Source organism: Henckelia pumila, chromosome 1, assembly GCF_033568475.1.
Source record: "Henckelia pumila isolate YLH828 chromosome 1, ASM3356847v2, whole genome shotgun sequence".
In the NCBI taxonomy this organism is placed as follows: Eukaryota; Viridiplantae; Streptophyta; class Magnoliopsida; order Lamiales; family Gesneriaceae; genus Henckelia; species Henckelia pumila.
In genome coordinates, this window is record NC_133120.1 from 153,939,028 (window position 1) to 153,966,078 (window position 27,051).

At 36.1% G+C, this 27,051-nt stretch overlaps 1 protein-coding gene and 1 pseudogene across 4 annotated transcripts; both read left to right on the forward strand.

The window, feature by feature from the left end:
* Positions 1 to 1,156: 1,156 nt before the first annotated feature.
* On the forward strand, positions 1,157 to 7,336 carry LOC140889825 (ABC transporter C family member 4-like). 4 transcript variants are annotated; one of them, XM_073297566.1, is made up of 13 exons: positions 1,157 to 1,264; positions 1,406 to 1,573; positions 1,861 to 3,336; positions 3,457 to 3,777; positions 3,958 to 4,044; positions 4,159 to 4,782; positions 4,882 to 5,046; positions 5,180 to 5,474; positions 5,574 to 5,788; positions 5,920 to 6,225; positions 6,419 to 6,482; positions 6,608 to 6,847; positions 6,968 to 7,336. In XM_073297566.1, the coding sequence occupies exons 3-13, from the start codon at positions 1,936 to 1,938 to the stop codon at positions 7,066 to 7,068; spliced, it is 3,819 nt and encodes a 1,272-aa protein (XP_073153667.1). In that variant the 5' UTR covers positions 1,157 to 1,264; positions 1,406 to 1,573; positions 1,861 to 1,935; the 3' UTR covers positions 7,069 to 7,336. The 4 variants fall into 4 exon arrangements, with proteins under 4 accessions (XP_073153667.1, XP_073153658.1, XP_073153672.1 ...); XM_073297557.1 differs by having other exon boundaries at positions 1,406 to 1,568; XM_073297571.1 differs by lacking the exon at positions 6,968 to 7,336 and having other exon boundaries at positions 1,406 to 1,568; positions 6,419 to 6,478; positions 6,608 to 6,804.
* An 8,149-nt stretch (positions 7,337 to 15,485) lies between these two features.
* LOC140874257 (protein ANTAGONIST OF LIKE HETEROCHROMATIN PROTEIN 1-like) lies at positions 15,486 to 16,658 on the forward strand (annotated as a pseudogene).
* The last annotated feature ends 10,393 nt before the right edge of the window (positions 16,659 to 27,051 follow it).

Sequence of the window (27,051 nt, forward strand, 5' to 3'; positions counted from 1 at the left end):
CCCTTCTTTGCTAATATATACCTATTAATTAATTACATCTTCAAAACAATACATTTTTTGGCGGACTTTTTCTACACAATTAATGTGGTCCTCGGAACTATTCTACATCATAATTTAGAGTTCCAACAAAATTATAACTAATTGCTCGCCGATGGATCTGCTAGAGGACAAGAGCATAAAAAATTTTAAATATAGTATTTTTCACAATTTTATATAGTACATCTTTTCAATATTATAATTTACAGGGTGAGTGAAATATAATGGAACATATTTTTTTTTAAAAAAACAATTTCAAAATAAATTAAGCCACTATTACGATTAATTTCATGTATTTACCGAAATTCATAATAAAGGGAAATTTTATAATGTACGCAATAATCTTAGATGACAATATGTTTAGATATATATCGATGTAAAAGTAAAATATATGACTAGCTACTATTCTTATTAAAACTAATATGCTAAAAAATGTAAACAATAACGATCCGTTTATTATTTTTGGGTTTGAAAATGTTATACTTCGCTGTAAAAGACTGCATGAATATTTTTAAAAACAAAAGAAAAAAATTTACCACCTAATTGTTATATATCTGAAAAATATCATTAACAAAAGGGGTGTAATATAAACTATTTCAGTTTTGGCACACACCGGAAAAATATTCGGTTGTGTTTAAAATTATGGAATTCAAGTTGAAATTATTTAATTTGATAGTTGTCGAACCGTCGAAAAACTTCAATATTTTATTAGAATCATATAACATATATTAAAAAAATATATCTTAAGCTTTTATTTTCGAGTATCTCGCGAAAATGTTCGAAAATCCATAATTCAAATCAAATTAATTCGAGCAAAAAAAAAAAAAAAATCAAAAATATTGAGCTTCAAATCCAACTCAAATATCAAACATTAAAATTTTCTCAATATTAATTAGGCCTCGATTGAGATGGACCGTTTACCACTAAAAGGAAACATTTTTCCACTTCTACATTGTTTATAAAAAAAAAAAAAAAAGAAAAAAAGAAGAAAATGTCTATAAATCATCGCGAACTCCATTGAAGCCATGCTAGAGCTGTGCTTCTTATTTTTCTTCTTTCTTTTTACTTTATCATGTGGAAATGGAAGTGGTCCTTCTCCATGTTCATCTAGCTTCTTCAATTTTTTTTTTTTTGTTTGTATATATTGAATTCGATGAATTTAAGCTTCATGAGTCAGTTGCATAGTGACGTCATGCATTTATTACACCCTTTAAGTTTATTATAGAAGGTATAGCCTTTACTGATCTTTATTTCGTTTTAGAATCTAAGATGAAATCTTTTTGTATCGTTTTAATGCAGCAAATTTTGAACTAATATATATTTCATTTACTGATACCTGCAATCTCATGTCGCTGCTGGAATTTGTTAGGCCTAGCTAGCTGTTTTCTGGGGCCGCAACGGTGCCGGAGCTGCTGCTTCTTTTGTCCGAAAGCTGGGGATCAAAGAGGAAATCCCACTTCATTTCTTGGCTTGATTTTGAAGTTTTGATCAGCAAAAGTATAATGGCATCAGATTGTAGCAATGTCCCTTCTGTTAGGTTCATTTTTCTTTCTCTCTGCCCATTAGTACTTTATCTACTGTGGACATGTTGTTCTTGGTTGCCATGTTCGTTTTCGTCAACTTTTTCATGCAAGTTTCCCTTTGGTAAAAAGTCTGAATAGTTGATGGTTTATGTGTTATACTGGTTGTTTTGAGCAGTAATTAGATTGTTGAATTTATTGTTGTAGCTTTGTTCTTTACTTCAGTCTTCGCACATTCGATTTTTTTTTTAAGGTTCATTTTTTCTTTTAAAAAAAAGTTGTTGATATTGTTTTTCTTTGTCAGTTGTTCTTGTTGTTGCTGGAACTAAAGGGTTCACTGGGATTGCAGTGCTGGGGGACTTTGAAATTTGAACCAATTATGGATTCAGATACCAAACCAGAGGAACCCCTTTTGAACAAATTGCACTTGACTGGGTACGCTTCGGCCTCTGTTATGTCTAAAGCCTTTTGGATTTGGTTGAATCCCCTCCTAAAGAAAGGTTACAAGTCGACCATCGAGATAGATGATGTGCCAGCACTTTCACCAGAGCACCGAGCTGAAGTATTAGCCGAGCTTTTCACGCGAAATTGGCCTAAGCCTGAGGAGAACTCGAACCATCCTGTGGTGAAAACTCTGGTTAGATGTTTTTGGAAACGAATCGCCTTCACTTCGTTTCTTGCAATCTTGAGACTCGGTGTGATGTATGTTGGGCCAACACTTATACAACAGTTTGTTGATTTTACATCTGGAGACAGAAGTTCTCCCTATGAAGGATACTACCTTGTGTTGATTCTATTGATAGCGAAATTCGTGGAAGTATTGAGCTCACACCAGTTCAACTTCAATACTCAAAAACTGGGGATGCTTATTCGATCAACACTCCTTACTTCTTTGTACAAGAAGGGGTTCAGGCTTTCGAGCTCGGCTAGACAAGCTCATGGAGTTGGACAAATCTTTAACTACATGGCGGTGGATGCTCAGCAGCTCTCGGATATGATGTTGCACCTAAACAACTTGTGGCTTATGCCGTTGCAAATCATTGTGGCCTTGGTTATCCTTTATCAGTACTTGGGCGCCTCAACGTTCGCCGTACTAGGTGGAACTGCCTTATTAACCATGTTTGTGTTGTATGGTACCGGAAAAAACAACAAATTCCAGTTTAACATTATGATGAACCGTGATTCGAGAATGAAGGCAACAAATGAGATACTCAACTACATGAAGGTGATAAAGTTCCAGGCATGGGAAGAATACTTTGACAAGAAAATCCAGTCATTTCGTGAGAAAGAATATGAATGGCTCTCGAAATTTATGTATTGTGTAACTTGCAATATCATTGTGCTATGGAGTTCGCTGCCGTTTCTCGCCACAATTGCATTTGGATGTGCTATTCTTTCAGGGGTTCCACTTACTGTAGGCACAGTCTTCACAGCAACCTCGCTCTTAAAGATGTTGCAAGAGCCGATTAGGTCCTTCCCGCAATCGATGATTGCCATTTCACAGGCAATAATCTCTTTTGAACGACTGGATAAGTTCCTTACCAGCAAGGAGATGGATGATAAATCAGTTGAGAGGGTTCAAGATTGTGGAGGAGACATTGTTGTGGCCGTAAAAAATGGGTCGTTTAACTGGGACGATAACACTGGGAAAGAAATAGTCAAGAACTTAGATTTTGAGATCAGAAAAGGGGAGCTTGCAGCAATTGTTGGTACTGTGGGATCAGGGAAGTCTTCCCTTCTGGCGGCGATTCTTGGCGAGATGAACAAACTATCAGGAAAGGTACAATGTTCAAATCTTTTGTTTAGTGGATATTGTTTTCAACTCTTTTAAGGATCCCATTTTTTCAAATTAGAATGTATCCAACTCTTGTGAACTCTAACTGGTTTTTCTGCATCACAGATCAGAGTATGTGGTTCCACAGCCTATGTCGCCCAAACGTCATGGATCCAAAGTGGGACGGTACAAGAAAATATACTATTTGGCTTACCTATGGATGGAAAGAGATACAAGGAAACTGTCAGGGTGTGCTGCTTGGAGAAAGACTTGGAAATGATGGAGTTTGGCGACCAAACTGAAATCGGAGAACGTGGTATCAATTTAAGTGGCGGCCAGAAACAGCGAATTCAACTTGCAAGAGCTGTTTATCAAGATTGTGATATTTATTTACTTGATGACGTGTTTAGTGCTGTTGATGCTCACACTGGATCAGACATATTCAAGGTGCTGATGTCTTAATCTTTTCAATACTAATCTAATATACTCATTCACAAATATTGTTAATGTCACCTACTCAGATTACTGTTGCAAATATATTATGGGAATACCTTTAATAGATGAATAATGGGGCAAAATAATTTTTTTTACTACAAGGAGTTGAATCATTGGATTGCTCTTTCGCAGGAATGTGTGAGAGGAACCCTCAGAGATAAGACCATTCTACTTGTTACCCACCAAGTGGACTTCTTGAATAATGTTGATCAAATTTTGGTACGTATGGACGCCTTCAACTTCCAAAATCTTAATGACATCACTTTTTCGAGTTGTAGATCGATGTGTTTTATATGACATGGAGTGTACTTGATGGTGGCATCTTCAATCCAGGTCATGAGAGATGGGATGGTTGTTCAATCTGGAAAATACAATGACCTCCTGAAAATGGGCATGGATTTCAAAGCTTTAGTCACGGCCCACGAGGCGTCGATGGAACTTGTAGAGGTGGAGACAGCCTCAGAGAACATTGCTTCCCCGAAATTATCTACTCAAAGATCATCTAAGTTTGGAGAAGAAAATGGTGAAGCTAATCCTCAAGAAAGGTCTGAGGTGAATGGGGGAAGTTCAAGGCTTGTCAAGGACGAAGAGCGAGCGACCGGGAAAATAAGTTTGCATGTTTATAAGCTATACTGCACTGAGTCTTTTGGATGGATAGGAGTGATTGCTGCATTGTTCTTTAATCTTTCATGGCAGGGGGCTTTAATGTCAAATGACTACTGGTTGGCATATGAAACCTCAGAAAAACGTTCGGCGTCGTTTGATCCTATTCTGTTTATTGAAGTATATGCTGCCATTGCTGCCCTTTCCTTTGTATTGGTTGCTGTAAGAGGAACTTTGTTTGCAGTAATTGGATTAAAGACTGCTCAAAATTTCTTCAAACAAATTCTTCACAGCATCTTGCATGCTCCTATGTCATTCTTTGATACAACACCTTCAGGACGAATTCTGACTCGGGTAGATCTTCGCATGACACCTTTTCATTGTAAAATTTTTAAATATCTATAGATTTTTGTATCAAAATCTAATCCCTCAAATGGCTTTCTGTACTTGCAGGCTTCGACTGATCAGACCAACGTCGATACTATAATCCCTTTCTTTCTTAGTCTCGCGATCTCGGGGTATACATCACTTCTTACTATCATCATCATAACTTGTCAATATGCTTGGCCGACTGCAATCCTTTTGATTCCACTTGGTTGGCTAAACATATGGTACAGGGTATGTCTTTATCCCTATGCTCGAATTTCTTCTGTCTTTTTTATTTGTTCAAGCTGATTCAATAACATTCTATGCTCTCAAATCATTTGCATATATATGAGTGGACTTTTCTCTGTTGGGCTTTCATTTCTAGGGGTATTACCTTTCGACATCCCGGGAATTGACTCGACTGGACTCTATAACAAAGGCTCCTGTCATTCACCATTTCTCAGAGAGTATAGCAGGAGTGACGACAATTCGTTGTTTCATTAAGCAGGAAAGATTTATTGAAGATAATATTATTCGTGTAGATTCAAATCTGCGGATGGACTTCCACAATAATGGATCTAACGAGTGGCTGGGATTTCGTTTAGAACTTATCGGTTGTTTCGTTCTCTGCGCCTCTGTGTTGTTTATGATAATGTTACCCAGCAATATAATTGATCCAGGTATGTTGACAATGCAGCATGATATCAGATAACTAGTCATCCTTGCAAAGTGAAAAAATGTGATTTTTGGACTCATTATTCAATGACATGATCTTGCAGGGAATGTCGGTTTATCCCTTTCATATGGGTTATCGCTTAATTCTGTGCTTTACTGGGCTGTGTACTTGAGTTGCTTTCTGGAAAACAAGATGGTTTCGGTTGAGAGGATAAAACAGTTCACAGTCATACCGTCCGAAGCAGAATGGAATAAAAATGACATTTTTCCTCCACCAAGTTGGCCAATCCGTGGCAATATCGAGCTGATAAACTTGCAGGTGAAGAACTTATTTTTATACCATTTATGACCTTTGTCGACATTTCAGCGTGCCACGAGAATTGGGATGATCATGAACTCATCAAACTAGCTGTATCTGACATGTTTTTGGATACAATTGTTGGTAAACAGGTCAGATACCGTCCAGATACTCCTTTAGTCCTTAAAGGAATTACACTGAGCATTAAAGGGGGTGAGAAGATAGGCGTTGTTGGCCGTACAGGCGGTGGGAAATCGACGTTGATCCAGGTTTTATTCAGGTTGGTGGAGCCATCAGGTGGAAGAATAATCATTGATGACATTGACATTTCAGCATTGGGCCTTCACGATATTAGGTCTCGTTTCGGCATCATACCTCAAGAGCCTGTTCTTTTTGAAGGGACTGTGAGAAGAAACATCGACCCCACTGGATTATATTCGGATGATGAAATATGGAAGGTACTCTGGTGATTGCTTAAGTAAAGGATGTTCCTTAATGCTAGTTTAAAACACCTAATTTTTTTGTCTGAGATGTTATGAATTGCTTCTACTGTTTTTCAAAAAGAAAATGAAGGGATGTGCTCTTCTACTTACCTCTGTTTTCATTCGCTTGTTGGACGTTTATTATGTGGTTCGTGGATTGGTTTTGAAGAGCTTAGAGCGGTGTCAACTCAAGGACGTGGTTGCCGAAAAGCCAGGGAAACTTGATTCAGTTGGTATTTCATACTATCTTCATGCTTTACTATTTATTTTTCACAGTAGGAGAAATGGACAATGCAATTCTTTTGCTATTTTAAATGGTTGACGGGCATTAGCTTAACTATTAGTCTGCGTTTTACAGTCGTCGATAATGGTGAAAATTGGAGCGTGGGGCAAAGACAGCTTCTTTGTTTAGGAAGGGTGATGCTAAAAAGAAGTCGGCTTCTGTTCATGGACGAAGCAACTGCATCCGTTGATTCGTATACAGATGGAGTGATTCAGAAAATAATCCGGGAGGACTTCAAATCCTGCACCATCATCAGTATTGCACACAGAATACCTACAGTGATGGATTGTGACAGAGTTCTGGTAATAGATGCAGGTGACTTCCGTGTTCTTGTTCTTGTTCTTGTCGTCGTTAAGTAACTCAGACACATTAAAATGAATGCAACTGTTTCATGTACATCTGAAGTATGATTCTTTTCTCTACACTATCAAACAGGAAGAGCCAAAGAATTCGACAGGCCGTCTCACTTGCTTGAAAGGCCTTCGCTCTTTGGAGCATTGGTACAGGAGTATGCCAACCGATCATCAGAGCTTTGAACAGCCTGTAGGACGACGTTTTTTTAAATGGCCAGTACCTGCATGCTAGGAGTACTGAATAAGCTGCTGCCAGAAACCTAAGATGCATCCTGGAAAACGATAAAGATCAGCGTTTGTAGCTATGGAGATTTCCAGTTTTTGAAATTTATTCAATTGAAACTATTAGATAAGTTGTATTTTTGACAGTGGAGCAGCTCTCATCGTGGAGCTTATGTATTATTGTATTTCAATGTTTATGTGCTCAGTAATTTGTCTATCAAATCATGTACTAGTGAATCATATGTTTCTGTATTTGCACAATTTCTTTGGTTACTTGAGTTATGGAGAATTCAAGCACAACATTAAAAAAAAAATGTGCCACATTCTTACATATTACCATTAGAAAGAAGATTAGGGGAACTGCAGTCTATACCTGGAGCTATTTTTGTAACACACGAATGCAGCTGATCACGACGTCGGTCATGACCAACACAAGCTAGCTATGAGTCTCTGCAGCCTTGTCCCGCGTAATGAGTTTGTCGGGACATATGCGAATGAAACGCACAAAGGTTAGACAGGTCGTTCCCCGGATGCATGACTGATATGTGATATGGAATTGGCGCTATTTTCTTGAATTATTCAGATACTACTTGTGATCTGCTTGCTAAAATGGTTATTATTATTATTATTTAAAAAAATATGAGTGTGAAAATTCAATTGATGTAAGTTATCACAATTCAGATATTAATTGATTATTAAGTCCAAAATGTTATATATTAACATGGGATAAAGGCAATATTTCAAATATATTTCAACAATAAGTGCAAATTGCTCAAAAATCTCCAATACAAACATGTTTTGCTCTGCACTCCCTAGCCACTTTTTTGTACCACATTTTTTGTTAATTTGTACCATATCTTGTATGGTTTTGTACCACATCTTGTATTGTTTTGTACCACATTTTATGACTAGGGATCCCAAAACAAAACATGTTTGCATTTGGGGATTTTTGAGCAAATTGCCCTTTCAATAATATGATCAGTATGCGTGTGTGTGTGTGCATATTTCAATATTTATAGGTAATTAATTAATAAATAAAAAATGTATGTGGTCATTTCTTGGGCGAGAATTCTGTATCAATTCCTAAAAATATAATATGGTCCAGTCAAATAAGTGCACGAGTATTTAATTTGTTGCAGCGGGTCAACCCAAACGTGTCGTAGAAACAAGTACAAATTGAAGCATAGTAAAAATTAATTTTAGGTTTGCGTGATGAAGAAGGCAGATTTAAATTATCCAACATATAGGTAGTGTTTAGAAAAGCTCGTAAGAAGTGTTTCTCCGTTTTATCAAAATTTCAATTAAGAAAAAGACGAGAAATATTTTCTTGAAGTTTTTTCAAACACTGTCATATACTTGTCGAAATTAGCTCGCAAATTTTTTTAGGGACAAAAAACAAACCGTATAATGCACGCGGAATCAAATTTACTATTTCTACAATGGTTTGATTCATTCTCATTTCAGCGTGATTGTATAATGGATTTTTGAAGTAATTAGTTCATATTTAAATAGTGTTTGAGAGAGCTTCTACCAAATATTTCTCAGTTTTTTTTTTCACAAAATTTCATAAAATCTCAAAATTTTGTGAAAGAAAAGCTTAGAATTGCTTCTTAGAAACTTTTCCAAACACTACCTTAATCTCACCCTACGAACATAGTTAAACAAGTTATTTTAAGTACGTAATAAGTCTGAAACCTAAGTCTAATTAGTTAGAATGCCTTTAATAAAAATTTGCTCAAAATCACTAAGTTTGTGTGTGTGTTTTATTTAGTGTATATTGTATATAGATTTTAGATTGTATTATAGCTTACATATAAATTTTTCGATTGTGTAGTTTTATAATATATATTTGAATTTGTTGCCCCAAAACATGAAACATATTGGGGTCAAAATTTTGAACCTTAGAATATAGATAAAGTGCAATAAATAAACAAATGGATTGACAAAAAATGAAGTCAAACTTCAACAATCTTGCATACGCCTTTGAATCAATATTTGAACGTGTTCCACAAATTCTTAACATGTTTTAACTTTTAACAAGTCACCTTATAAAATGAGGGCCTGAGGCAGCAGCATCTTGAATAAAAGTTGATTTTAAAATTAGATCGTAATATCATTTGTTAATTTAAACACGTATTTTTTTTTGTTAAAAATAATTTATTGTGTAAAATGAACGAGAGATATATAATTAATTTCTTTTCAAGTTATACCAAATGGAATTTATAAAGAAAAAAATTTCAAATTTTTAGTCTCATATGTAAAACTAAGCGCTTAATTATTGCACCTCAACAATCTCTCATTCAATAATTGCACTTATTGCAATCAAGGAAAATCGAACTCATGACCTTGACTTTCATACAATTATAAGACCGATCGCTTGCCGTTTTACCAAAAATTATAGCTGGTGTTAAAGATACAATTCAAATATTTTAAAACATATCAAACGACATTATTCGATCGTTCAACCCAACAAAAACAATCCTCGCACCCCAACATCATAATTGTGTTGTGCACTATACATATAGGAACTCTTTTAAATGGTAATTAAATTCAAATTATTTCTCTTGAACTATACCTTATGCCCTCTGAATTTCACATCTAATAATAATAATAATCATCATCATCATCATCATCATCATTAATTGCATGTAGATTGGATCACACATCGCGTGCATTTAAAATATGTAAAATAAATATATATTTAAATATTTTTAATTTTATTTGATTGAGTAGTTTTTGTGTTCTTAATTAGTTTTTTAAATACATTTTATCTCATTCTTGCTTTGTGTTTTTAATATATATTTGTTTTTTTGTTGTCGATGATGTTTAATTTGTAGTTTGATATGGTAATTTTATACACCAAAAAAATAAAAAGTAAAAAAATCATGAGACCTTATGTGTAACAGACCGGGTACGTCCCACCCTATGTGGGGCCCGCGACACTGTACTCATGGTTTTCCTACTCCTGACAGCGAGTTTCATGCCCTCCCCAGACTCGAACGTTGTACCTCCACGATAAGTACCAAGATTCCTCAAGTCTGGTATCACTTGAGCTCGCCCTTTTATGTAACAGACTGGGTGCGTCCCACCCTCTGTGGGGGCCCGCGACACTGTACTCATGGTCTCCCCACTCCTGACAGTGGGTTTAATGCCCTCCCCAGACTCGAACCTTGTACCTCCAAGATAAGTACCAATATTCCTCAATTCTAGTACCACTTGAGCTACTAGGTTCGAGTTTGGGGAGAGCATGAAACCCACTGGCAGGAGTGAGGAGACCATGAGTACAGTGTCGCGGGCCCCCACAGAGGGTGGGACGCACCCGGTTTGTTACATTATGCTTACTAGATAGTATAGATTATATATTAATTTGCCCTTGTAGCCTATGAGGGCTTAGTCCAATGACTAATAAGCAATGTTCTAAAAAGCTTGATTAAGTCTCGCTTAATCTCGCTTAAACTTGAAACTTTTTTAAAATGCTTCGCTTCGGCCAAAAGCGATAAAAAAACGGTCAGACATAGGTTGACCATTTCAAGTGTCATTAAATACGCATAAATGTGATTTTTCTAAAAATCAAAATTGATTAATAAAATGAAAATAGATTATAAATTAGCCTTTTTACTAGTGAGTGATTACTAGCAATGTTAGAAATGTATAATATTGTATGGTCAAGTGTAGCGATGATGTGAATGCAGAACATATTGAGAGATTTTACAGCTAATATTTTAAATTAGATCAATTAATTTAGTTTATGTTCGATGACACGAGAAATGAAATGAATGATTAAATAAATTCTTACTAACTATTCATTTTAATTATGAAATTTAACTTGATCAACCAGTTATCTTCAACAATAATACAACTTTAAATTATATAAAGCTTATATATATATATATATATACACACACACATTAATAATTTTAATATTGTGCGTACGCGCATACGTAGTTTTGGTAGTATTCATGAATATTATTGTTAATTTTTTTCTATTTCAAGTAAATTTAAAATTAAACCAAACCTTAATTAAATTCTCACCTCACGACCATTTCAACTTCAAACGTTTCACAGTCAAGTCAGAATTCATATTATATTTCAAGATTCAATTTCACACACTGCCATGTAATTCCATATATATATATATATATATATATACATAAACACACACCCCATCCCTCCATCTTCTGCATTCAAAGCATACCCGGCCGATTTTCCATCTTTGTTTTCAGATTATTTCTTGATATTCAATCAGAAAAAAATTAAAGAATATCGTCGTCCATGATCATGAAAAAAACTGCTCAGAAGTTGATCTTAGCAGTAACTTTCCTACTTATAATAAATATCGTAAAACCGACCGATGCGGCTAGAATTCTCGATGAAGAGGAAGAAGAACTATGGCATCGGCGCCGCAGCCTTTTTGTGGAAAAACCTCCGGCTCCGAATGGCTGCACGTGGATTCCGAACAATGGCGGCCCTCCATGCAAGCTCGCCGTGATCAACGAGCGGCACTTCGCCCGCGGCCGCGCAATACTTTCTCCGCCGCCGCCACAGTTACCCGGAAACGATGGATTTCCTAGGCAGATGGTTCAATCAGGAGTTGCAGCTGATAACAAATGACGCTGCATGCATGGCCAGATTTAAATTTCGAAAAATATACATTAATTTTTTACCCCATGCATGGAGAATACAAATGATGGATACTTTATGATTATGTAAAAATAATAAATACCTTGTACAAAATGAAATGACACATCTTAGCGTGTCATTTTAATTTTTTTTGGTGTTTATTATTTTACGTCATACAGCAAATTAAAGTAATTCTTCATTTTATTTTTCACAAAGAAGCATGATCATAGCATAGCATAGCTTTGTTTTTTTTTTTTTAATTGTAATTTTTGATGTTGAATATTTTGACAATTGACAAAATTTTCTAGTATAACTTTATTCAGAAGATCAGCTAAATTATACATATTTTTTATTTTTTTGGTTCTAATAATTAATATCCATTTCCCCTTTTTAATTTTTATTCTTTCAACGTGATGTAATATATATATATATATATATATATATTTCATTTTTTTCCTCGTGGAAGTAATGTTGTGCGCATGTTAATTAATAAATACACGAATGAGAAATGAAATAATACTTTTTTTATTCTATTTGTTAAAACGACACATTACACGTACATACCACATGAAATAATACATATGGCCAACCATATTAGAGAACTTGTTTGTGTGGCCTTGGAGCGCAATTTAAGCAGCTAGCTAGCATTAATTAAAAAGAATCACATATTTATCCCAAACACTTCTTTTTTTTTTTTTTTTAAACTTCTACTTTCTTCATATATTTACATACAAAGCTTGTAAATTTTTTAAACCCATAACCTTGTACATGGACTAATTCCATTGATTATATTTTTTAAAAAAATTCATATAATATATGGACTTGCTTTCCATCTTAGTCCGGACATGGGTCCAACCATTAGAGATAGGTCGGGCATGCCCGAAGCCTACACATTGATAATCCCGGGACGTCATGACCGGGCTCATAAACCCCCCAAGGGTTTCCTAATTTTCAGCCTAGACCAAGTGAAATGGGTCTTAGATTTCCAATCCCGCACATCATTTTGGTCTTGTGCCAATTTTTTTGTATATGTCCGAGCCAGTTGACCCCTAACTCTTTTAGTTCTATATTATCCTTAGGAGTCTTGTTTTGTTTTTTCCGGGTTCCCTTAGATGTGGGGAATTTTACCAAATTCCTTCAGATCAAGAAAACAGCCCCGGGTCGATTTTATATTTCTATCCAGCCCGAGTACAAATTTTTGAAGGGAAAACCAAGCTCTCATAAAGGTTGGAACAATAGATTTTTCTTTGTTTGTCCTGAGCCCGAGCAGCCTTGAAAGTGTCGATCTAACTGGGCAATGAATTTTACTTCCCCTGACTTTCCTGTTCCACCCAGCCATAACTTCACCAACTTTCTTGCTACCCTATATGAAAAAACCTTCAATATCGAGAGCCTAATCAAGGAAGACATGATTTGCAAATATGGCTTTTGTAGGAAAGGGATAGAGGTTCAGGGTGATTTAGGTAGGGGTACTTAAATTTTTTAATCATTTTCTTCTCTATTCTCCCGTGCACTCGTGTTAACTTTTTCTTTTTCTTAATATACAGACGAAAGAATAATCGAAGCTGAAATGACGGCTGACTTCCGAGCTGCAGCCAAGAGGTTGAAACGAAAGAAACCCGAAGCCTCCGCGAAATCTGCCACTGAATCCGAACCGCGTATTCCCGAGCGCAATCCAAGAAAAATTCCAAGCAAGTTCGGGGGGATGAAGCCCCTAGTAAGCAAGAGCCCATTCCCCAATCCAGTACCGCTGTTCATGGAAAGGGGAAATAGAAGGTATTCATTGATGTCGGCTCCTTTCCCGAGCACATGGAGCGAGGTGATCCCGACCACCCCTATAGCCCAGGGATTTCTTTCTTTGCTCGGCCAGACCAGCCCCGAAGCCTGAACATTTTGCAGCATATGGTCTCTACTGAAGATCTAGAGATAGTTCGGGCAGTCCCGGACAAGGAGGCTGAGGAATCCTTGGCCCTTTCTTTTATGCAGGTAATTCCTTTTCACTTTCCCTTAGGATTTTTATTCTCTCATCCTTGAATAATACTTTGACCCTTTCATTTGCAGACCATGGTATGGGCAGGATAGGTCACTGCACGATCTTATAAGGCCCGAGTTGACCATTCTCTAAATCAAGATGCTCTGGTGAAGCGGATAACTGTACTGACCAGGCAGATCCGTGACCTTAGAGACGCTCATGGTCAAGAAGTACATGACATGAGGTCAGACATCGAGACTGCTCAGGACGGATGGGACGGGGCCAAGAAGCACATCAAAGAGTTGGAAAATGCTCTCCTGGCTAAGGATCAGGAGTTCGAGGCTGGATGGGCCAGGAAAAAAAATGATTTCCTCACTTCCTCTGATTTCGCCGACCTGTGTGCTGAGAAGAATGTTGCTTTTTTCGAGGACGATTTTAAGGGGTGTCTAGCTCAGATCCGGGCTGAAGGTTATTCGGAAGCCGAGCATCCTTTCTCCTCCCTCGATTCTTCCAAGGCCTTGGATGACTTGCCTGATGAGGAAGAGAAATCTTAGCAAGAGGAGCCTGTGCGGGAGGAAAAAGAGGTCAAAGCCAAGGGTGACGCTGCCCCTTGATTTTAATTTTTTGATGTACTCGTTCATGGTTAAAACAATGCTCCAAACAAATTTTGTTTTCCTAGACCCTGTGCGATTTTGTTTTAGTTTTCCTTTTCATTTCATGAACGACCCGTGCTGGGTATTTTGTTATGACGTGCCAAATTTCATTAAGTATTGAATACATTCATGGGCTGTAAATTTTAACAAAATTTTGCAGTGTTAAATGTTAAAGTAGCTAGTAGTGTTGCATATATATGAATTTTTTGTCATCGAAACTAGCCGACTCCGGCCAAATTAAGGCAAAAGCTTCTTTGTCCAATGCAGAAGCTAAGAATCGTCGATTGAAGTTGAAGGAGTACGAGATCTTGAACAAAGACACCTCAGAAATGACTACTGAGCAACTTATCATACATGAATGTTTGTGCAAGGATATCAGGTCGAGTTGGAATATCTAAACTGTTTGCGCATTTCGATTGATTGTATTGTTTAATTATTGTATTTCGGAGTGTTTGTATTGTTTAGTTATTGTATTTTCGAGTGATTGTAATGTAGAAGTACTATATTTCCGAGTGATTGTAATTTTAAATTATTGTGGTTTCGAGTGATTGTAATTTTTAATTATTTGATTTTCGAGTGATTATAATATTTAATTAGTGTGGTTCCAATTATTGTGATTTAAAATTTTTATCAACTTTGAAAATTTCATTACAAACTAGTAATATCAAATTTCTAATTATCCAACGACTTGACTTATTATCTTTGAAGCAAAATGAGTTTGATAAAAGAAATATAGAACGAAAAAGGAAAGAAAAGATGGTGGAATTGGTATAATTATTAAAGTTGTTGGATTGCTCAAGTTATGTGGATTCTCTAAGAATGCAAGCCACGTTAGGTATCTACTACAATCAATTTTAGAGACTTTTTTTATTAAAATAATATAAAAATAAAGAATATATATTAAAGTATACAATTTGAAAAAGTTGATGAATGTATTAAACTATCCATTGCAAAATATTCGTTAGAAACTATCCGTTGCAAACTAGCCGTTAGAATCTAGTCGTTGCAAAATAGCCGTTGGAAACTAGTCGTTGCAAGATATCCTTTATATATAGACATATTGTGCTAAGATATTTGCATTTCACTAAGATACCTTTCACAAACATATATACAACAACATATTTCCTCCGAACATGTCTCATTCCACGGACAACTCTAGCTCAAGTTCCAGCTCGACAAGCGAAGAAGAAGTACATTTTCAAATCGATGAGCAAGATAATGATCCGGTAGAAGAAATGATTTTAATGGTACTTCAACAACACCAACAAGTTATGGAAGCATATCAGAGGAGAGAAACACACAGAAGAAGAAGGTTCATCCAAATAAATCGTGAAGCCGGTCATGAGAGGCTCGTCAATGATTATTTCTCTACAAACCCGGTGTATCATGACGGAATATTTCGAAGACGTTTTCGAATGCAAAGAGAGTTATTACTTCGCATAGTGACTGCCTTAGAGAATCATTCGACGTTTTTTCAACAAAGGGAAGATGCTGTGCGAAGAAAAGGGTTGTCACCACTACAAAAATGCACCGCTGAGATTCGCCAACTGGCTTACGGAGTCCCTGCAGATCATCTTGACGAGTACCTACGTATGGGTGAATCCACTGCCATCAGGTGTCTTTTCAAGTTTTGCGAATACTTGGTTGAAATATTTGGTGATAGGTACTTAAGAAGACCAAATGCTGATGATGTTCAACGTCTTCTTCAAATGCATGATGACAGATACGGCTTTCCTGGCATGTTGGGTAGCCTTGATTGTATGCATTGAAAATGGAAAAATTGTCCGGTTGCTTGGAAAGGTCAATTTACAAGGGGACATGGGTCACCAACAATTGTGCTAGAGGCGGTAGCGTTTCATGACTTGTGGATTTGGCATGCCTTCTTTGGGGTCGCCAGTTCACGCAACGATATCAACGTGTTATATGAATCTCCAATCTTCAACAACATATTGCAAGGAAATGCGCCGGAGGTTAATTTCACGGTGAACGACACTACATATACGAAAGGTTATTATTTAACAGATGGAATATATCCCGAGTGGGCTACTTTCGTTAAGGCTTTTCCTTGCCCGGAGGATCCCAAGAGAAAGTTGTTTAAGGAAAGACAGGAATCTGCAAGAAAAGATGTCGAGCGGACATTTGGGGTGCTTCAATATCGATGGGTGATTGTCAGAGGCCCAGCTCGCTATTGGTATAGGAAAAATTTAAAACAAATAATGTTAGCATGCATTATTTTGCATAACATGATTATTGAGGACGAGGGAGGTCACGTGATATGTAGTAACCCAGATACCATTTTAAGATAATAATATGTTAAACATGATTAAGGGTTGGTATTTAACCAATTTCGGAGTGTTATTGGACTTCAGAAGTAAAATTTGAGCTTTTTAATTTTGGGCCGGATAGTAAGTTCCGATCCCGGATAGTAAGCTCCGATCCTAGATAGTAAGCTCCGATCAGAACAGAAGCTCCGATCCTGGAACGGAAGTTCCGATCCCCAGCTGCCAGAAATGATCGATGACTCAGTCGCGAGTTTTGACAAGTGTCGATCATAGAGCAGATCGGAAGCTCCGATCGTAGATCGGAAGTTCCGATCCTGGCGTGGAAGACATGCACGCAATGAGCTGGATCGGAAGCTCCGATCCCGAAATCGGAAGTTCCGATCCTGGCCGAGAAATTTGGCTATAAATAGGGCCGTTCAGAGTTCATTTTCAATTACGAATTCCCGAGTTTCCTTCTTCAGTTATATAGTGTGAGATATACACTTGAGGGCCCTATCGGTTATAATCAAAGTTCTGGAATAACCAAGTTGTGGTTATAGTCATCCGGGACTAGCGTCTTCAAAGGGCTTACTTCGGACGAAGGTATGGTCCGGGAATCGATTTAAGTTTTGGGAGTACTTATTAGCTTAGTTAAGGCTTATAGAATTTATGTATGATACGGTGAACTTTTGAATATAGGCTTGGAACCTAGGATCCTATTATACTTGAACTAGCCTAGAGGTACGTATACATTGACTGAGATTGCCAGCGAGTATACATGTTTATATGTTGCATTTATTTGGCATTATTATATGGCATGAGATATGATTTACCGTTTTCTACATTCATATGTCATGTGCATATACACGTTGAGCCTATACCTTGTTATACCTGACTATAGAGCCGCTCAGCTCTATATTCGATAGTCTGTCACTGAGAGTACCGCGACGGCGGGGGCATTTATGTCTGTCTACTCTGGTGTACTGGGCGAGTGTGGTTGCACCCAGAGGTTGATCCGTGCGGTGTCAGCACTCATATGGCGCCGGTTCTGAGCATGACTTTTCAGATGATCTTTTACCAGTCATCATGTTGCATGCATTATATACATATGTTTACTCATGTCTATGTACTGGGCGTAGCGCTCACGTCCTAGTTGTTATCTTGGACACCCTATTCCATGGGGCAGGTCGTAGGATGAACGGAGCTGGTAGTTCAAGGCAGGACTAGGGAGCAGGAGCCTTGAGGATTTTATTATACAACAGGATTCGATATAGCTGTATAATGTTTACTGTTTAAGATTTCGATTTGGTTGTATCATTACAGTATTAAGCCTGAATTATATTACTAAGCTGATATGTAAATTATGGTTTTGTTTCCGCATGTCTTACTCTGTTAAGTTATTTTGTTGTATTAAGTTTAATGCATGTTATTAGTTGCCAGTTAGTAGGTGATACCATGCGGGGTCACTACATGATAAATTGGTACAACGATGAAGGTGATGAACTTGCACAACCTATCCAAGGCTCCAACCGAGGCTTTCAGGATTATCTTCGGACAAATTCAGAGCTACGTGACACTCAAGTTCATCACCAACTTCGCGCGAACTTAGTGGAGTATATCTGGGGGAATTACAACAACATGAATCCGTGAATTAATATTGTATTTGTTATTTTTAATTTCTTTGTATTGTGATTTTTTTAAATTTATTGTTGCATTTGAATTTAATAATTTCGTTGTATTGAATAAATATATTAAAATGATTTTTTTATTTTTAAAATTAATTAAATTAAAACTTAAAAAATAATATTATAATTTTAAATATATTATAAAATTTAAAGAAAATGAATTTATTTAGTATAAAATAATTTTATAATGTTGAGTGAAATGTGGGACCCATAAATAATGAATGTTAATGTTAATAGGATTGTGGGCGGAAAGAAGGATGTGTTATTAACAGTGCGGCCCATGACTTTTGATGATGTGGAGGGTGTTATTTAATAAGGGTTGACTTCGAAGGGGACCCCATCCCACATGAGTCAGAGATCCATTGGCTCATGCGGGGATAAATCGAGTGATGTGCACGAGTAGGCAGAGACCTGAGGGAGGGAACAACATGGTCCAACCCCCAAAGCATACCCCCAAATATTTCAATGAGGAATATGCTCCACACGAGGATCGAACCCACAACGCTGGAAAATTTTTTTCCACGTCACCTTAGGCCTTACCAACTCGCCTATGCCCCTGTGGGCATGTGGAGGGTGTTATTGGTGTTATTAACAGTGGGGCACACGGTACTTTTAACTTGTTCTTTTATTCTTATCATTAGTTGAGGAATTTTGACAAGATTTTCGTAGTTGGAAAATCATATCTTCGATTAATTATTGTATAATGTGATGTTTTTGGTTTGCCATTTGTTGATTATTTATATGTTCCGTACCCCCCTCCATTGTATCGACCTTGAAGTCTTTATCTCAACGAACAAAGGTTACTTTTTGGCGTTCATGCCTAAATATATACATAGAGTGACGAGTGTTAATCCAATCAACCATCATAATAATAAAATGCAGAAAAAGTCCTCACCCACCAATTCTCTGTTGAATAATCACATAGAGCAGAAAGTTAAGAACAACCAACATGGCTAAGGTCTCTAAACAAATCATAAACTTCCTCTGAATAATACCACGGAAAATCACAGTACAGTCCAACCGAGCTATTTCATACCCCAAGGCCAAACCTTCACCAACAGCTAAGCCACCACCAAGGTTAAACCTTATGCATTTCATCCAATGCAAAAATAGTCGATAAGAGAATGCCACATACACGAAGACACTCCCAGAAAAATCTGTAACCCTGATGCTCTTAAGAATTCCAACCCCACTGCACAATTTATATTGAAAATATGATATGTTGCGAGATACAATTTCCATTGGTGGGGGAACTACGCTAGATATTATCTTTCCATTTTAACGTCCAAGACGGGCAAAAATAGAAAGTTAAACAAATCTTGGCAATCTAATGACATATTGCATGGATACGCACAAGACCGTAGCCACTACCATGACTGTTTTGAATTATGATAAATTGCTATGCAAAAGTTTTATCTTTGAAGATGCCCAGTACCAAGACCGAATGATTACAGTCTGGTTTCCATTGCTTCTCATGGTGATGTGGACCAGATTACAGTCTTAATCTTTACTTTAATTAAATTTTACTATATTGTAATATAAAAGAAACAATACAACATAAGTAGTAGAAAATACGTGCATATTGAAATATACATTGGTATGGTTAAATAAAATTGCCAAAAAAAAAAATGCTGAAAAAATACCAATGAGAGAAGACGGAGAAAATTTCTGAATATTTAATTTATATTTTGCAAATATGAAAGAAACAATACAGAATAAATAGTAAAAATCTAAAAATTCTTGGACACATCGTGCATATTGAGATAAAATCCACTAAAGGGAGATAATATCATGTTCCTAATAAAACTAAAACCAAACTTGTTATGTGAAGACTAATTCAACGGAAATAAACAATCGCAGTGATTAAAGCAAGATAACATATTGTAGCCTATCGCACTATGTATTCCAATACAAGCTCAATCAGAGTTACATCGATCATTGTTTTATTTTAGCGCATTATGCATTTGCATCTTTCGTCGAGACAAACTTTATGTACAAATTATCAAAAATCTCTTTCAAATCAAAGTAGAATCTTTTTGCATTGAGATCGTGGACGGGTAAATGGAACATTCTGTACAAAACTTCGACAGCTGCGACTGTCGATACAAAAGACTCAAAAGAACAAATAGTAAGCATGGTGAAGCGAAAATAAGGAGAGTCCGTCGGAGAGAATTTCGTGTTACCTAAGAAATTGCCCTAATCCCACGATTTTGGGTGTTGAAACACGACTTTCTCCACTTTTGGTCCTCAAACTTTAAAATAGGGTTTTTCTCACTTAGTCCACTTCACCATGCTTACTATGTCCTGTTCGAGCCAAAAGTATTATTTCCTTTCACTTGGTTAGAATTTCCTAAACATGGAGTTTATAATTTTTGTTTTCTTGCGCTCAGAGGTGTCAAAGATTGACTTTAGCATCATCCCGAACCAAGTATTAGGGTGATAGAATAACATACTAGAGATTTTTAACCCACTCTCATTTATCAGAGTGTAGGCATCAATATGACATGGGTTTCTGCTCCTTTGTATCGGTCCTTGCAGCCTTGGAAGTTTTGTGCCGTCCACGATCCCAACGTGAAAATTTTCTACTCCGATTTGCAATAGAATGCAGTGCATATATACCGTGCTAATATAAACACAACGATAAAACTCTGGTCAAACTTGTATTGGAGTACAATGCAATACGATTGACAGTGCATGTCGTGCTTTAATCACTTCGGTTGTTTATTAATTAGTCTTAAAATAATAATTTTGGTTTCAACTTTATTAATAATAGATGATAGAATATTATCTTCGTTTTGTGGATTTTATTTCAATAGGCACGTTATGTCTATTGAGAATTTTTACCGTTTACTTAGTATTATTTCTTTCCAGATTTAGAAACCTTCGCTGTTTTTTTATTTTTTTCTACATTTCTTTTTATTACAACTTTTTTTAACTCTATCAGTATATATCTCATTTTTTCTTAATTTCTTTTTATTATAACTTTATATAACTATATGAGTATATATCTCAATACGCATGTTGTGTCTATTGAGATTTTTAAGAATAATATTTTTCTTTCATATTTCCATAATATAATATTTAATAAAAGGTGTAGAAATCTTCACTATTTTCTTGGTTTTTTTGCCTTCCTTTTTTGTTATAAATTTATTTACTATATCAGTATATACAAGGGTTGGTTATCGCATTGATTATTATTATTATTATTAACACATAAATAAAGAGATTTAAGACTTTCACCAAGGACGGAGTTGTTCATTGGGTAGGAATCTTTACACTGATTGGAGTGTTTTTTCAGCTATTACAGATTAAAAGCTTTCAAAGAGGTCGTATAAGCTGGTTTACATGACCATGAAAAACATGGAAACTAGATTGTCACAATTCGGTTCGGTAGTGGGCATTTTCTAAGATAAAACTTATTATAACAATTTATTGTAATTCAGAATAGTTACGGTAGTGACTACGGGGTCATTGGTTTCCATGCAATGCCGTTGAAGTGTCGAAATTTGTTTCACCATTTCTTTTTGCCTATCTCGAACGATAAAATGAAAAAGAGAATATCTAGAGTAGTTTTCGCACCAATGCAAATGATATCTCGCAGCATATCATATTTTCGGTTAGAAATTGTGCACTGGAGGTGGAATCTTGAAAACATCAGTGTTGCAAAATTTATGCCAATGGCATCAACGATGTAACGGACTGGGCAAGTTTATACTTTCTGTGTAGGCCTACCTGAAAATTTGGGCACAGAGTGATAATCGACTTCTTTTTCGAGCCGCTAGATGGGAATAAAGTTTTTCTTTATGAGATCAAGGTACCACCCTCGCCATTTCGTCCTAAGAAATTTTTGTTATTGTTTCAATTGAGTTAAATACCTCCCTTGTTCCTGGTTTATTACTTTATTTTAATGTTTAATGACGTCTTGTTTTGTGGTGATGTCAAATGAAACTTTCCGCTTTACAGCCTCGAAAACCCGTCTTCGTTATACCTACGCGTGAGGCACGCAAATTCAATTCAAGTTAAAAGTTAAATAAAACCCTTGAATATGTTCATTATTGAATTTGGATTTACTAGTACTTTTTAACTCTTAAACTGGGGGTTTATCACTTGTTTTATTTGCGTGATAGCTATGTGAATTTATCAATCGCGATCGAGTCCAAGTCAATAACTATAAGGATATGAAATGGAGAGGGTTAACATAGAAAGTCAAAGAATAGGTATGCGTCATGATGATCAGCAAGTTCTAGATGTTGTAATCAAATGGAGTGGTATTCTAGCAGTAGGTGTTTTTAAGTAAATGCTTGAATATTTTCGAGTTCTGGGTTGATATTGTGTGATGCTAGTATCTGGCTACACTCTATGCATAAGTGGAGCCTTCAACCATATATCAAAGCCATAAGTTTTAGAGTGAATTTGCAAAAGAGGAATATAATCTCATCATCAAAGGTTAAACTTTTTTTAATCATTGTTAATCTTTTCGTTGGCATACGAAGTTGGGTGTTAATTTTTGTTATAGGATAAGGAAGAATAAAAATTCCATCTGGCCATTAAAGATTACGATGTCGAAACTGAATGTGGCGATGATCACTCTCCTTACACATGGTACCATAACGTGTTCCTCTTTTATTATTTTGTCATTAGTTGAGTGTTTATATATTTTAGCTTTAAGATTTTCTATTTTTCTTACTTGGAAAGTCATATGTTATGCTCATAGTTTTGTGGTCATTAGTTATGTGATGTTTGCTGTTTTCCATTAGTGAATATTTTATGTTCCATCCAATGTTGTTAAAACCGGACTGGTTTGGTCGCGAATCGGTCACGGGTCGGATCCGAAATAATCCCAAAAATTGTTTTTCCGGTATAATCGCTCGGAACCGGTCAAACCCGGTCAAAAACCTATTGGATCGGCATTCAACAAAAAATTTAATTTTAAAAAAAATGTAATTATTTTTTATTTCCCATAAAAAAAATATTTCCCATATTTAATATATATATATATATATATATATATAGGATCGGCATTCAACAAAAAATTTAATTTTAAAAAAAATGTAATTATTTTTTATTTCCCATAAAAAAAATATTTCCCATATTTAATATATATATATATATAAATATATATATATATATATATATATATATATATTTATTTAAAGTAAACCAAATGCATTACTTCATAATGTCTTGATTTACAATACTAAGTAACAAAGGTGGTAAGTCACCATTACACCATTCAACAAAAGAAAAGATTCAGTCGCCACACGAGCTAACCAGTGAGCAATTCGATTTGCCAATCTCGTAATGCGTTGGACAGAATCGAAAGCTCTTGTGTCCAGCATATATCGAATATCCATCATGTTCATCCCATTTGGACCCAAGTCGATTGATAAACCATTGAGAGCCTCTATTGCTTCAAGCGAGTCAGAAAAAACACCAACTTCTTTAGCACCAAGTTTTAAATTAACAAAGATCAATTCCATGTCTAATAGCAAATAGCTCCTCCGCCCTTTCACCGTTCCGGGATTACGGATTACACAAGACAAGGCACTCCTAACCGGCCCTTTGTCATCTCTGAGATAGTGTTTGGGAGAGCTTCTAGGAAGCATTTCTCAGCTTTCTGTCAACGGAAAAGCTGAGAAGTGCTTCTAGAAAGCTCTCCCAAACACTACCTGAGTACTGCACCAACACCATACCTGTTTCTACCTCTGTCAAACCCATCATCAACATCTAGCCTCGACTTATTTGGGGCTGGTGGTATCCATAATGTATCGGTGATTTTAAAGGAGCTGATCTTGTGGAGCATGCCATACTATTATGCCGAAAGGCATCCAAAAAAGAAAAAAAAAAAAACAGCCCATTCAATTTAAAATTTATATTTTTGCTTACATATACATGATTATTTGGTTTTAAACTTTTTACAAATCGTATTTTAGTAGTATTTGAACTTATTTTGATTTATTTTTGTTTATAAAATAAATAATAATTATATGTCATATTTTGATCATATATATATATGTTGTTTAGATTTTAAACTTTGGTAATTATATATATTATTATATGCATACATATTTAAGGTTTTTAAAATTTAAAATATATCAATTACTATATTATATTATTATTTTATACAATATAACAATATTCCGGTCCGATCGGTTGAATCCTTTTTTAAGGGTTTATCGATTTGATTATTGGTCCGGTTATGATGGGATGACATGGAAACTATCTATTACTATGCCATGTGATGTCATTGGTTGAATATTTTTTTTTTAAAAAATCTAGCTTTATGATTGTCTTTGTTGGAAAGTGATATGTTCTATTCATTGCTATGTTATGCGCTCGATTGCGAATCGAATCAATCTTAAAAAGTTGGGAAATTTGTTTGCAAATATCGATCGGTAATGAGGACCGTGATATGCTACCTATTTGACTAATTGGGTGATAAACTTTTTGATTTTTCGTCACAAATAACCTCATTTAATTTAGTTTATCATCTCTTTTATAATGAAATGTTTTTGCTTCGAATGCGCAAGGAGTGGAAGTGACCTAACTCAAGGCTGTGCTGGATATCAACTGTTGGATGCTGCAGAGGATGATAGTTTGGAATGAGAACTTTGACTTAAACTGGCTTTCGAACAACTATGCTTGGATACTGCAATAACCCGACCCCGTATTAAATCCCATCATGTGGGTTGGATCAGGTGAAGCTGGTTCATAAGTGGGTCTAGGGCGGTCCAGGGATTGAGGGGGCCCAACCCGCCTATATATGTATACATTATATATATATAATTAAATTATAGTTTAATTTTATTATGATATTTAATGTATAATTATGAGTTTTTTTGATAATGATAAAGATGAAATGCATGTGTTTCAATCATGGTTATCAAATCGGATAATCAAAGAAAACTCGGTTCTTCGCTTGGGATCCCGAGGACAAGATCTCGTAACATACCCACCTACGCTCCCGATCGGGGTGGTGTTACATATCTCAATCCTCTAGACTTTGGTACAACTATAAGGAGTATTCAGACGCTAGGAGTAACTCAACATCCCAGGCCACTCGATTATAGCTCCCAAAACGTCTAATTTGCATCTAGGATGTTCGGCCCTCTCAAACAAGGATATAGGCTCAATATCAATGCAATTATGAATCGAAAATGCATTCAACTAAAATCATTTAATGCGAGAAATATAAAATCATATAAGAGCATATTATCAATCAACCTTTCAAATTTTCATTCAAGATCAAATAATCATGAAAGTATGTGGTTTAGGGAACTCGAGAATCAGATCTATTTCGAGTATTCATCCCTTTTCGATCGATGTCAGCTTATACCTCTATTCGATTCAAAGATGCTCCAACTCTGGATAATCTACATCAAGAGATATAAATCAAATGTTGGAAAAATGTTGAATGAATTGTTGGAATAAAATGACATGAAATGGGCTTGAAATACTTGTCCAAAAGGCTTGTCCCAATTGATGAAAAAAATTTGAATTTGGTGAAATAAATTGAAGGAAAAGTTGTCCCACATTGGAACAACTCCAATGTACTGCTCATCTTATATAATCCAACTTTGGATTACGGGATTGGGCGCTAGTCGATGCAACAAACACGCGGCCGCGCCGAGCCGGCCCGAGGCAAGGTCTTATGATCAATTATTCTTTTTTAGATAAAATTTAATTGAAAAAAAATAATATTTATTATTATTTTTAGTGTGCCCGAGCGGTCATAAATTACCGACCGAGCGCAGCCCTCACATTGCGAGACAGAAGTTGGCCGACCGAGCGGTGAAAATTTACCGACCGAGCGCACCCTTTTTTTTTGATACAGAAAGTTTGGCCAAAGTTGGGCGCCCGGGGGGTTAAATTTGACCGGGACGGGTTCGAGAATGGGGATAACATCCTCATACCGTCCCGATATGTTGCTGGGATTTGTAAGAATCTCCGGACCCAAACCCATACCCGAAAATTCTCTCCCGAATCCGCCTCGATTCGGATTTTTCCCGTGGGTACCCAAACCCGAAGGAAAAATTGTCATCCCTATCCTGACACAGAACCGTGTGGTCATATGGATCTAAAATTTGAAACCGTTTTTTATTTCATTTTATTTGTCTCTAGGGACGGATTTATTTTTAGTGACATCTCTCATTTTCAATTTTTGCGCCTCTCTGGGATTCCTCTCTTTCAACTCATCCTCCGGCGCCGCCGCAAACGACCCCAACACCGTCTGCCGTAGCTCCTCCTTTCTCAGAATGTAAATTTCTAATTTTAGGGTTATTTTCCACAATATTGGAAGTTTTTTTTTCTTATTGAAGTCACTTGTTAAAGCTTGAAGGGACCTGATTTTCTGCATCTGCGAATAACCTCTCGTTCCATGTAGGTGGTCTTTAAGATCTCTCCCTATTTCTCTTGACAGAAACTGAGTGATATTCCATTGTACATCAAGAGAATGTCCTGTGATTTTTTGAATCCTGACATACATTAATAGAAGAAACTAATGAACCTCATTTCATATGGTGTTTCCCTTTAGACTTTGATGAGCACTTTACTAGAAATTTTCTTAAAATGATGTCTTCGAGCATCTGTATCCGCACCTTGGCGAGCAGTTTGTACCCAAAAAAATTTGATTCAAAGTTCAAACCACTTAGAGAAGATTAATTAGAATGTCAGCTGGGGTATCTTAGTGAACCCTCACTTACTCCATGCTGGGAAATAATTTTAGAAAATTAGATTAGCCAATAAAGAAAAGA